Below are 12,659 nucleotides of genomic sequence, written 5' to 3'. Positions count from 1 at the left end.
GCTCCATACAGAATTGTGGAGATTGATGTATGTGTATATGTGTGTATATATATATATAATGATGAACAATATGTTTCTTCACTTATCTTAAACAAAGACCTGTAGCTATTCTCTCAAAGCATTATGCTAGATAAGCCTTGTTGCATTCTAAAACAATCTCTTTTTTAGAGACTTACAATGCCACAATCCATACTCATGACCTATTCACTGTTTTACAATTTGTGGATCAAGGTAATGAGTTTTCGGCTAATTATTTATGAATAAATATATTATTATTTTTATATTATATAATAATTATAATATTCTTTATATTCTTAGAAAAGCCTGGAACTGCTTGGGGTTCTGCACGTCATTTTCATTTGAAGCATGTTCCTATAATAAATATGCAACTTTTGAAAAGTATTTTGGCTCTATTTATAAAACAAGGAATCTGACATTCCCTGAAATATTCTTTGTTGAGAATCAAATACTGCTATTGAAACCCATGGACCTGGAAGATTCCCAGGAGCGAATGTTTGATCACTGTTTTATAAATAGAGCCCTTTTTAAACAAAAGTTTTGTTAGTTTCTATTTGCAAAGTTAGGCCTGAATTACAGCTTCACCTTAAGTCTTGCACAGTTTTACAGGCTTGTCCAGAAGATGCAGCAGCTTTGATACGCCCACTTAATTTCTTGATTGGAGGACAACCTATGTCATCTGACTCATCACTCCGTAGCATTGAAGTCCCTGGCCTGCCTCTTTTTATAGATTATTTCAATCATTGCCTATAAATACCACCTCTCCAGGCATTCTGATATATTTATATCTTTCACGAAGCAAAAGCTCACTGCTTGCATTAGGGCTAAGGGCTTTTGGGATAATTACTAAGGCAGGGTGCTTTGAAGTTTGAGGAAGCTTTGTATAACACCCTGCTGGCTCCTCCTTCAGCCAGCATAGAGAAGTACAAAGATTATTGGGGAATGCCACTTTTTTTAGCCTTTTATTAGTATGTTAATGAAATGAGGCAGTAGAAACCAAGAAATGCACAATGGGTATAGGCATATCACACCGCTTTAAATGTCCACTTTTCTTGCATTCAGAGTGCCACTTTGTTTTCGACTGGTGACCTTAAAAGAGAGCAACTTTCCGAGGAATCGTTTCTATTTAATTTCCAACTTGTTAGTGATTCCTATAAGTATATGTGTCTGACTTTAATACAGGGACGATAATGACATCCAAAAAATAAATATTATTTAGAAGTGGTGCCTTTAGCAGTATAATGTTATATGTTCTACATTAAATAGTATTTAGCCATGTATCAGAATTACTTTAGGCTTAACTATTTTGTTTACTGCATGAGAGATCCATACTTTCTAGAGTAGTATTTGAATTAAAAGATTTTTACTTTTAATTAAGAAACAGGTATAACAATTTTTTGAGCTAACTGAAGCATTACAGAGTGCAAAATAATGCTATTACCCCTCCCCAGGTCCAGCAGAGCATGAGGCATAGCTAATGAAAGCTACACCAGCTGGAGCGTTAACCATATCCTGTTGCTAGCTGCTAGTTACAACAAATTGATGTGAATGCACATCAATCTTTCAGCTAAATGAAATGTAATGTATATCTAAAAACAGCAATGTTTCAGGCAACACTTCACATTATATTTAGACTGTCCTAATCTTTTATATGCTGCACACTGGCTATTTCATCAGTGACTTTTTTCAACAGGACTTTTTCCTTTAGTTAGTCTTATGATGTACCTAATGGTTATATATCATATTATGATGATCATTAAAAACACAAACAACTTGGGTTAAGCACCAGTATGTGGTAAAAAATTAAGAAGTAAATTGGCCACACATAGGTCAGTCTTGCATTTAGTACACAACATGGGGTAAATGGAACAACGTTCACAGGGTAATTTCTGTAAAATATATGCTTAATTTTAAAGCTAAATTCCAGGTAGGTATAAAAACATTTACCGTAGTTATGTATTTCTTCATGTCATGGCACAATTCTTCACAATCATGGCATTTAAATGAAACCTATACAGAAACATGAGTTTGACTAGATATCTGCCTGGCATACTTTAGGATCAATAGGAGTTAGTGGGAGCCATGCTGTGTCTATGCCCACTTCCTAACTTTAATAACTAGGATATACTATAAAGATACATCTAATCAAGATCCTGGCATTTTAAATATTTCACATATATGACTGTTAACTCAAGGAAAAAAGTATAGTTTTTACAGAACAAAGTAAGAAGTAGTTTTTTTCTGATTGCAATAGGGGTGTAATTTTTCTTACGATGTAAATAGTGCCTAAACATTCATCTTAAGGATTACAGAAACATTTTCAAGTATCTTTTTTTCCAAATAAGACCATTTTCTTAGCAGTTTGTGGATGCGTATAACAATTACTAGTATTAATTCTTTTTTCTTTATAGTGAAATTGGCAATGCTTCTGACTCTTGTTGGCAACCTTCCTCATAGCTTTAGAAGAAGGTGCTAATCATTGTGAGCCAACAAATAATAAAAAGCAGGGTCATAGGCATACTTTCAAGACAATACTTTATAGAAATCCATTCTTTATTTATGCATTTTGTAGTTATATAAACATAAGCTGTACAAGTGATGCAATTTGTTTATTTAGGTATCTTCAGTATAAATAACAGAGCCTTTTTTTAAGTTACGGCAACCAAAGCATCCAAGTTTTACAGAAAAAACAGGCCTTGATGTTGTGCTTTTCAGCTTTAAAAATGACTTCATGAGCGTTTTGTTGTTGTCATGAGGTTATATACATAATTTTTCATTTTGTACAGTCTGTTAGTTGTGTCTAATTAGTTGGTTTATCAAGCATGCAAGTGACATAATATGCATTTCTTTTTTGGCTTACAAATTATGATACCTTGCATGCATTATTTGATTTTGGAAGATAACTACAAAATTTACAGATTCTTGATCAACAACATGACACAAGAAGCAATAACCGCCTTTAGAATACCTAATTGTTTTCAGTTCATATTGGCAACCATTGCTAAAATTAAAGTTCTTAATTGCTTAGTTGATTGAGCTGTAGTGACAAAAAAATTTTGTTACAACCTTTCTTTTTCCTACTGTGTACAAACAGTTGTTTCAGTTAAAAAGAGAAGTTTGAAGGCAAACAGCTTCTTGTATGCTTTCTATTTAGGAAAGTAATACTGCTGTGTCATGTATTAAGTATTAAACGTGGATTTGTAAAACAAAGATTCTGAATAAACCGCAAAATTGATAGAAAACTGTTAAATTATCTTCGGGCAGCAGCTAAAAAAAAAACCTCAGCATTCTTTTCCCACTAATTTTTTATTTATTTTATCCTAGTATTGTTTTTTCCCTCTATTTGGCCCCTATAATAATGATACTTCAGGTGCTGGAGTAACACCAATCATAACTTTCCTTTGATGGTCAAGCCAACCCAAAACTGTTATTACATTATTGGATAAAGAATGGTAAATTACACCACAGTTCCAATGTTTTTTAGTAAACCAAGCTTGCTAACCACTTTTTCGTTAAATAATACTCCACAGTTGGGGGAAAGATGCTGGCAAATGCCTGCTTAATACTACAGTACTGATGGCATTGCTCTCTCCTGGTTAATTGCCATTTATCTGACACCTCCTTTAAAGTTTCTTTTAATGGCAACTCTTCCTCTCCCAGCATCTTACCTGTAGGTGTTCCACAAGGGCCAGTCCTTGGACTGGTTCCCTTCCCCGTACACATTTTCACACTTGGAAAAGCTCATATCCTTCTTTGGCTTACAGTACCATTTATTTACAGATGAAACTCAAGCCTACCTGTCTACCGCTGAATTGTCTTCCTCTGTCTTGGATAAAATTTCATATTGGTTATCACTCTTCTCATCATGGATGGTTGATAGATATCTGAAACTCAATCTGAATGAAACACAACTTATCATCATCTCCACTTTTAAAAAACAGCTTTCTAATTGTTAACCACATGGTAACTTGGCCCTCTTCACAGGCACCTTTCATTTTGCAGTAGCCTCCAGTTATACAGAACATCTCTAGGTTCAGTGACTTCTACCTGTTCAACATTTTCAAGATATACCCCTTCCTGTCCCATGAGACCATCCAACTCTGGGTATATGTTGCTAACATTCCTTGCCTGAATTATTACAACATCCTCCACTGATCAGTATTCCACTAACCAGAATATTGCCTCTACAATAAATCATGAATGCTGTAGCTAGACTTATCTATCCTTCCCACAACTTCTCATATTTTTTTCTATTTGTAAACTACGGCAATCAACTGTGCTTTGCATTTAGATCACTCCACAACTCTTACCTAACCTACAGTTTCTAACTGATACATAAATACACCCCTAGCCACCCTCTCAGCTCCTCCAATGTCCTACTCATTACTTCCTCACTCATAACCTCTTAGCATGCATGTTTCTAATACTTCTTTAGAGGTGCTCCAATCTCAGTAGCTCCCGTCTTCATCCTATTAGGCCCCCTCCTATTGTTTACTGCTCTCCCCCTCCTCTTAGAATGTAAGCTCAATTGAACAAGGTCCTTTAGTCATTCTCATTAGTCATTGGTTCCACATTTGTTCTGCAACCCATATTTATGGTACAGGGTTAAATCATATGTTGGTGCTTTATAAATAAAGGTTAATAATTATACCTTTTATTGCAATTCTATGGATTTTTTATATTTGCGAGGATGTATTTACATTTGTAATGTTTATACTTATTTAACCAGACAAAAAAAGTTCCATATAATACGTTATTACCTAACATACTTCCTTATAAAGTAAATGTAACTGCTGTGTTCAAGTATTAAACAAAATCCTATTTTTTTTGCAGTATCCTCTAACAATGGTGATGCTTTTCACTGGAGATATCTACAGCCTACTGAATTTCCTGAGCTTTGCTCGTTGGCTTTTTATTGGCTTGGCTGTTGCTGGACTCATTTATCTGCGATACAAACGACCTGAGATGCATCGCCCTTTCAAGGTAGACTCACCTCTGTCTCTGTTTGACATTAATCTTTACACGCTATGCTGAACCTCTCAGTGTCACAAGAGATTGAAGGAGATTGTGTATCACCAGCTAATGTCTCTTACATAATGCAAGTGTAGTGGACAACAACTTCTTTAAATTGTTTTGTAGTATTGTTGGAGTATTGGAATGCATATTATTTTGTATCTTACAAAGCTTTGATTTACAAAAGAAAATTTGTTTCTGCTCTTTGTAAGTAGAAAGAAATAGCTCATATTTATGAATATTTTATTTTTTAATGATTTACAACCTTTGTGGGTCATAAAATGTTCTAGCACAAGATGGTTGAAACTTTTGTATTAGCATATTCTCATCCAAACTTTAGTCACAGTACGTCAGTGGTTCAAATCCTGTGTTTGAATAATGAAACCCCAAGCTAATATTTCAAAGCAAGCCAAGTTGGTTTACAGAAAACCATGATTATTTATGCTAGAAAAATGTTCAATTATAATATACAGTTTTACCTTCAAACTTATATTTGCTGAACATTAGTTTATAGGTTACGTATGTCCATTAACTGCTTAACTGCATTTCAGAATCTGTGATGCGTGCTTATATAAATTTAATAATCTCAGCAGTATCTATCTATCTATCTATCTATCTATCTATCTAATTATATACCATCAGATGTATTTCAGAACTAAGTTGTCAATACATCTAATGGAACTGTGTCAAACAATAGGCACACAAGACTGCTATACAGATATGTGAAACCTGTTCCTGGTAAACCAGGAAAAGTATATTCTAACTAAAGTCTATTGCACCACCAGACACTGTATTTTTGCCTTTCTTGACTCCAATAAATGTCAGCAGGAAGGATTATTTTGCCAAAACAGCTAAATAAATTGGCAAAATAAGAGTCAGTTTTAATCATTTATAAAAATGTTATGTATTGTTTTAAAGTTTTACTATGTTTCTCTAAGTATCTTAATTTGCATATTTATGTTCTTGCAGGTTCCAATTTTTATACCAGCATTATTTTCCTTCACCTGCCTGTTTATGGTTTCTCTGTCATTATACTCAGACCCTATAAACACTGGGATTGGTTTTGCAATTACTCTGACAGGAGTCCCTGCTTACTACCTCTTTGTCATCTGGGATAACAAGCCAAAATGGTTCAGAAGATTTTCAGGTATGGTGCACTTTAAAAGTTTCAAGATATACAAATAATTATGTGTCCAGGTTATTTATATTAAAGTATTGATATATTTTGAACCGCACCTTTGAACAACCTACTAGATTGTAAGCTCTTCGAGGTAAGGTCCTCTCCTCCTGTATCACTGTCTGTATTAGTCTGTCATTTGCAACCCCTATTTAATGTACAGCGTTGCGTAATATGTTGGCGCTATATAAATCCTGTTTTTAAATAATAATAATAATAATATCAAGCCCTTATTTGATTCATCTTTACATTTTGCAACAGAGGCACTGAAGACACAATTCCTTTCAATGTTACTTTTTAATGCAATATAGTCTGAACAAGCTTCCAATGAAAACCAACATATGACAATTTTAGACTTGCAGTTAACCAAAGTGTTGTGTTGTTTGCTCATCTATCCTCCCAGATGATCCCATTCAATAAAACTGTAAGTGAACACATGCACAAAAGGCTTCCCAACCATTTAAATTCAAACAAAATAAAGTTGTTGGGTATGCGAGTATATGGTATGAAACCGCAGTCAATCACAAGTCAGAAATGGGCTTAACTGTGATCTTTGAAGTTGAATTGTTTCCCAGTACAAGTAGCTATAGAGGTTAGGGATGGATTGAGTTAAAGCTCTTTTACTGATTGTTAGGTATATTCATCCTGCTTGTAAAATTCAACTCAATCACTGCTCTTACTTCCTACTCCAACCACTCCATACTCTATACCACTCAAGTGTTACTTCTCTCTCTCAGTCCTTCCGAGAGTTCAACTCTAATGCACTCCATCTAGGCTTATTTATACATCTACTCCCTAATATTTCGATCCCCAAAAATACCCCTACCGTATTCACTCTAGTCATATATTAATGCTTTTAGTTTAAAGGCTGCTCCATTAACCTTGACTTTTATTCTCATGACTTGTCATTCAGCATTCTAAACCTTTAAAAACATCCAGTAAATATAATTTACTCTTCAGTCAATATGGTCTAAAATATTCTCTTTTATTACTAATCTCTCTGAACAATTTCTTCTCCAGTATCTAGCAAAACACTCACTGTAAAATTATATATCATATAAATTGTTGAATCATTCAATATAATGACTTTGTACTTACATACTGTCTTGTTTTTTTAGCTTTTCTTGTCCACTTTCAGTGTGCCTGTTTCCATTTCAATGTATTTCTAATATATGCCGCAGCAAGTCCACAGCATAACAGACATAGCTATGCTACATAGTAATTATTATAAAAGGATATTGCAAAGAAACATGGACTGTTGTCAGCAAGTGACACTTGTCTTATAGTGAAAATGATAACATCTTGAATCAAGTCTATCTTTGTAACTGGATTATAAAGTAAAATCCAGTGTAAGTCCTTTTTATCTAAGGCTTAATAAGGTAATATTTAAATGGTTGTGTGGACATAGATATTAGGTTCATTTACAAACAGGCATGATTCTTGTGAATCAATACATGAAGCTGAACGTATGACCAGAGAGGTCTCATTTGTTATCAGCAGCATAATTACAGAGTAGCAGGGAAAGTGGCAAATTTGCAATGCAAAGCATTCTATTGGATACATGTGGTAATCCTTAAATGAGTTGACCAGATGTCTGAGACATGTAAACTAATAACTTTCACATCTCACTAAGTGCTCCAACCAATGTATATTAACTCATTCCATATACAAGAGGATTTGCACGACGCAAATGTTACATAAGTGAGTGTGCCTGGACATAAACATTATTTTTTATTGTCTTTAAGTTATATAAACAAATTTCTTAGCAGACATAAGTTTTTTTAGTAAAACAGATGATTGTAATATAATGTGTGAAGAATGCGTCTTCATTACTATTTACTATTCATGTTGATATTATGGAATTACAATAATTTCTGATATAAAATAGGGCATTGATCATATTGATCCTGAACTCACATATACAGGTCTTAGTAATGATAACGCATTTTCCAGAATAGAAACAATCATATTAATGCAGCAACAACAACTAGCATTATGTAGAAAATGCAAGTGGTATGTAGGATATGGGCATGTGTCACTAAAACAGCTCAACTCCAGGCTGATGAATTCCGTTTTTTTAAAAACATCTAAAACAAAAATGCAAATTTAAAGAACAGTACCAGGAGCTAGGCAGGGTTGAAATTTATGATGTACTTTTTTAGTTTTTTTTAATTCTACTGTCCATCTTATTCATAAACAAGTCTATAAAGGCTAGGTCCACACTGTTGGTAATTTTAAACACTTTTCCATACATGTCCATGCATGACCATACAGCTTTGTATGGGTTTTTAAGCATTTTTAAACCTAAGTATGTGGCAAAAAAGATATAGAATAGGAAAAAATACCCATACACTTTCCAAAAAATGCCCATAAACTTAAATTGGTCATAACGCCTCTAAATGCCCCATATATTTCAATAGGGATGTTTGGAGCATGTATGGGCGTTCATTGTTTGAAATTAGTAAGCTGTTGTAAACCTACTATTTATCTAGTTAACACAGGTGTCATGCTTTCCATTTAATATGATAACTTTAAAGCCACCAGCCTACAGATTCATATAAAAAAGTACAATTCAACACCCCCTATAAAACTTTTAGTATATTATGTTCACAGCTTCAGGTATATAATAATCTTATCTCATGCCTTCTTATCTAATCCACACCAACAAGGGCATTTTATTTCCAACTCTGGAACTGCTAAAATAAATGATCTTCCCTAGGGTCACATATAGCGGAAGCTATAGTAGCTTTTATGTAAACCTTTTATAGAGGTCATGTGTGGCCGAAACATTGTACATTGATAACAGGCCACGCCTATCTAGCTACAGCAGTTCCATTGTGGAAAGTGCACTGCAAGGTAAATTCAGAATCTTCCAAAATCTTTAATATTAATGTCATTCAAATCTAAACATCCCTATAGTCACAAGATCTATGAATTATATCTGCAGATCAGAACAAAACATATGGCTCTGATGCGTTTCGCTGGTTTTCAGTGATCTGTTTTGTTTTCATCCCAAGCTTGCTGATTAGACAATAAATGGTTCAATACAATGTCAAACCCCTGCTAACTTTACTCTGTTCCACTGTCAGCACATTCTATGTCAGCACATGTGCATGTAGCAGATCTTGATTGGCTTTTAGTTTTGCTCTTCTAGTGGATATCATTATAGATTCAAGCATTAAACAGTATTTATACGCCAACATATTATGCAGTGCTCCACATTAAAAAGGAGTTGCAAATGACAATTACAAAAAATGAAACAGGAGGAGAGGACCCTGCTCAGAAGAGCTTACAATCTTAAAGGTGGGGAAGCAGCACACAATGGGCCTGCTTTAATAAAGCTCTCTAAGACTGGAGAGGATACACTTTTATCGGTGAACCTGGGTGATCCAGCAAACCTGAAATGGATCTGATCCAGGATTCAAAACATTTGATTTTGAAGAAATTCATTCCAGGTTTGCTGGATCACCCAATTTCACTGATGAAAGTGTATCCTCTCCAGCCTTGGAAAGCTTTAATAAATCAGGCCCAATAGGAGGGGGGTATGGAATGGTGGATAAGCACTAAGAGTTTTAGGACGGAAAAAGACAAAAAGGCAAGTTTAGAAAGATGGATTTTAGGAGCTCTTTTAAATGAGCAGAAAGTAGGAGCAAGCCGAATAGGATGTGGAAGACCATTCCAGAGAGTTGGGGCATCCCTAGAAAAGTCTTGGATATGAGGGATGCATAACAAGGAATTGCTGGAGGATCAAGGGGAAATTTTTTTCCTTTTCAGATTTCTTGTCTATATTTTACCATTTTGTATGGAAAACCTACATTCTTCTTTACCATTTGTACACTTGAGACATAAATATTTCAAAATATTTTCACTTGAGCCAGCCCCCAGAAATCTTCATGACAATTCTATCTTTATTACTGTTAGGGCTCTCTTTATAAAACAGGGAATCACACATTCATTCTGAGTAACAAACATTTTCTTGTGGGATTCCTCTAGGTCCATGTGTTTCAATAGCAGTAATTTATACACTCAAGGGAATGTTTAGGGAATGTCAGATTCCCTGTTTAATAGTTAGAGCCATTTATTCAGAGGGTTTTCAATTAAATAATAAAAAAAAAAACATTGTTAGCTGCAAGTATACTTCTTTTGTTGGGATACAGTGTACACCTAACTAATCCATGGCCTGTATACTTCCATACAAAACTGAATGGCAAATTCTGCAGATTACCATATAAATCACTGTAGTCTGGGAGTTTAATAAGTGAATGGACACAGTAGAGTTTTTGACCAATGTATCTCCATGTCTTCAATAAAATCCACCCACAGCTGTGTTATACAATAAAATAAAATGGTTTATCTTGTAGAACCCCAGACTGTGCAGTATTGCAAATTAGCTGATCTGCACAATGGTATTTTAAATAAAATAACAATAAGCAACATATTTATTTTGTTTTAATAAAAATACAAAGTATTGTTGGAAATACAAACTCCAGCTCATTAGACTTCTGTTATTTAGTATAAAATAGGGAAAATATTTAAGTGTGTTTGTCACTGAGTGGAACAGTTAGTGAAAAGTTTTGCTTAGCACCGATCTTCTACTGTAATTTCATCGCTGTAAACATCATCACAAAGTATCATTAGATATGATTTGAATAACCATTGCAGTCCACGGCAATGCTTGGCAACAGCGATTAGCTATAATTAAAACTCATCTAATTAAAATATGTTTTTCTAGCAAGCTGTTCGTTTTATACAGGTCAGAATGCTATTGAACCCTCTCGGTGAGAGAGGATGGGGCACCTTAAAAGAACAGCTTGCATCTTTAAGCACACTTATTGGCTATGTTTTATATTTTTTTTTTGTCGCTCCTAGCTATTTATTACTTACAAAGCCACAGCCAAAACCTGTAGTGTTCCTCCATCCTCTGGTACATAACATTATGTTCTTTATCATGACTCAAAAATACGTTCCAGCAAACACTCTTTATGAGAACAAGAACTGAATGTGTGCAATGAAAACATGTAGCACCTTGTGTGTTTACTTTATTATGTACTTTATATATGTGTGGTTTATAAGTACCTTTCATTCTCTGGTTCTTTGAAGTACGTATTCACATGGGCTTATACACTTAGGGCTTTGTAGCTAAATGCTAAGAAAACATTCTGATATCTAAATGATATCACATGACTCACCTATCTGAGATGTCATATTGGATGATGCCATCCGAAGGCTTGTGTAGAACGATGTAACGTGCAATATTTCCACAGTTAGAAGAATAGAAATTGCCAGTACAGTAGTAATGATAACATTTATTAAAATCCCAATGGTAATTGTTTAATTTGTCTAAATGTGTACAGGCAACTGGATGCATGCTATGGAGACAGGACCTAAAAATTCATAAATCATAATCAGCCAGAATTGTGCTAGTCACTGACAGATCCACATGCACTTACTCTAGTAAAGCAGCTTTGTTTCTTAATTAGACACAACTATTTGTAAATGTTGACAATTCTGAATTTTTTCGGATCTCAATACTCTAGACACCAGTCCTTTTATACTTAGCCAAGATATGACACCATACATATTCAACATACAGTAAATGCACAGATCCCAGAAAATCAAAAATTCTCAACATTTTCTGAGAAAATATTTGCGTTTTAGGGAACTCCTGTTGATTTACCTTCTGAATTCATTTCTGCGTATATGATTTTTGTCCTTCACTGATAGCAAGTCAATTATTGCCAAGGTGACCAATTGAGCTCATTGTAGACATGGGATCATCTCGGGGAGTTAGTGTTCAGCACTCTTAGTGATTTCATTTCTTCCCTCCCTGCCCCCTGGGGTGTGACTTTACAGTGCAATTAAGTGACTATATATCTCATTTTAAGCTCAGTTTAGGGGTTTATGTTCACTTTAATTAGTTTTTGTAATGGGAAGCACACCAGAGTAACAGAATCAAGTCAACTCAAAGCATGAAGAACATACAAATAAAATGCAGTAATTGTAATAGTCATTTTGGGTTAAATATAATAGAAAAACATAACAAACACTCTGATTGGTCACTATGAGTAACAATCTTCTTATATTTTCTTCCAATAAAAATAAATCAGCCCCGCTGAATATGATTTTGACTCAGGTCTACAGCACTCCAACTTAAAAGTGTAATTACTATGCACCAGGCAACATGTCAGATTATAATTGTTAAATTATACTCACCCACCCATGCTCCTTTCCAGATGCTGGCATCTTTGTCCTCTACTGGGTTCTAGATTTTTGGCCATCTTGAATGTAGGAATGAGTTCACATGTGTATCCCAGTGTATATTGAAGAAAAAATTGCAAACAGGTAGATACATTTATTTTATTGCAGACAGGAGAGTGCGTGTAATGAACATCGCAAAAATGAACCTGCCTGCTCAAATTTATTTTTTTACTCAAGTTTATTTCCTTTTTAG

General features: G+C 34.5%; 1 protein-coding gene across 1 annotated transcript in view; it reads left to right on the top strand.

Annotated features, from left to right (window-relative positions):
- The window catches only part of SLC7A11 (solute carrier family 7 member 11), a 124,245-nt gene that overhangs the window by 99,884 nt on the left and 11,702 nt on the right, over positions 1–12,659 (top strand). The window contains 2 exon segments of the mRNA XM_072405832.1: positions 4,852–5,001; positions 6,001–6,178. Coding sequence (XP_072261933.1) covers positions 4,852–5,001; positions 6,001–6,178 — 328 coding nt within the window.

This window comes from Pyxicephalus adspersus, chromosome 3 (assembly GCF_032062135.1).
Source record: "Pyxicephalus adspersus chromosome 3, UCB_Pads_2.0, whole genome shotgun sequence".
In the NCBI taxonomy this organism is placed as follows: Eukaryota; Metazoa; Chordata; class Amphibia; order Anura; family Pyxicephalidae; genus Pyxicephalus; species Pyxicephalus adspersus.
This window is presented reverse-complemented; position numbering and strand designations above follow the sequence as displayed.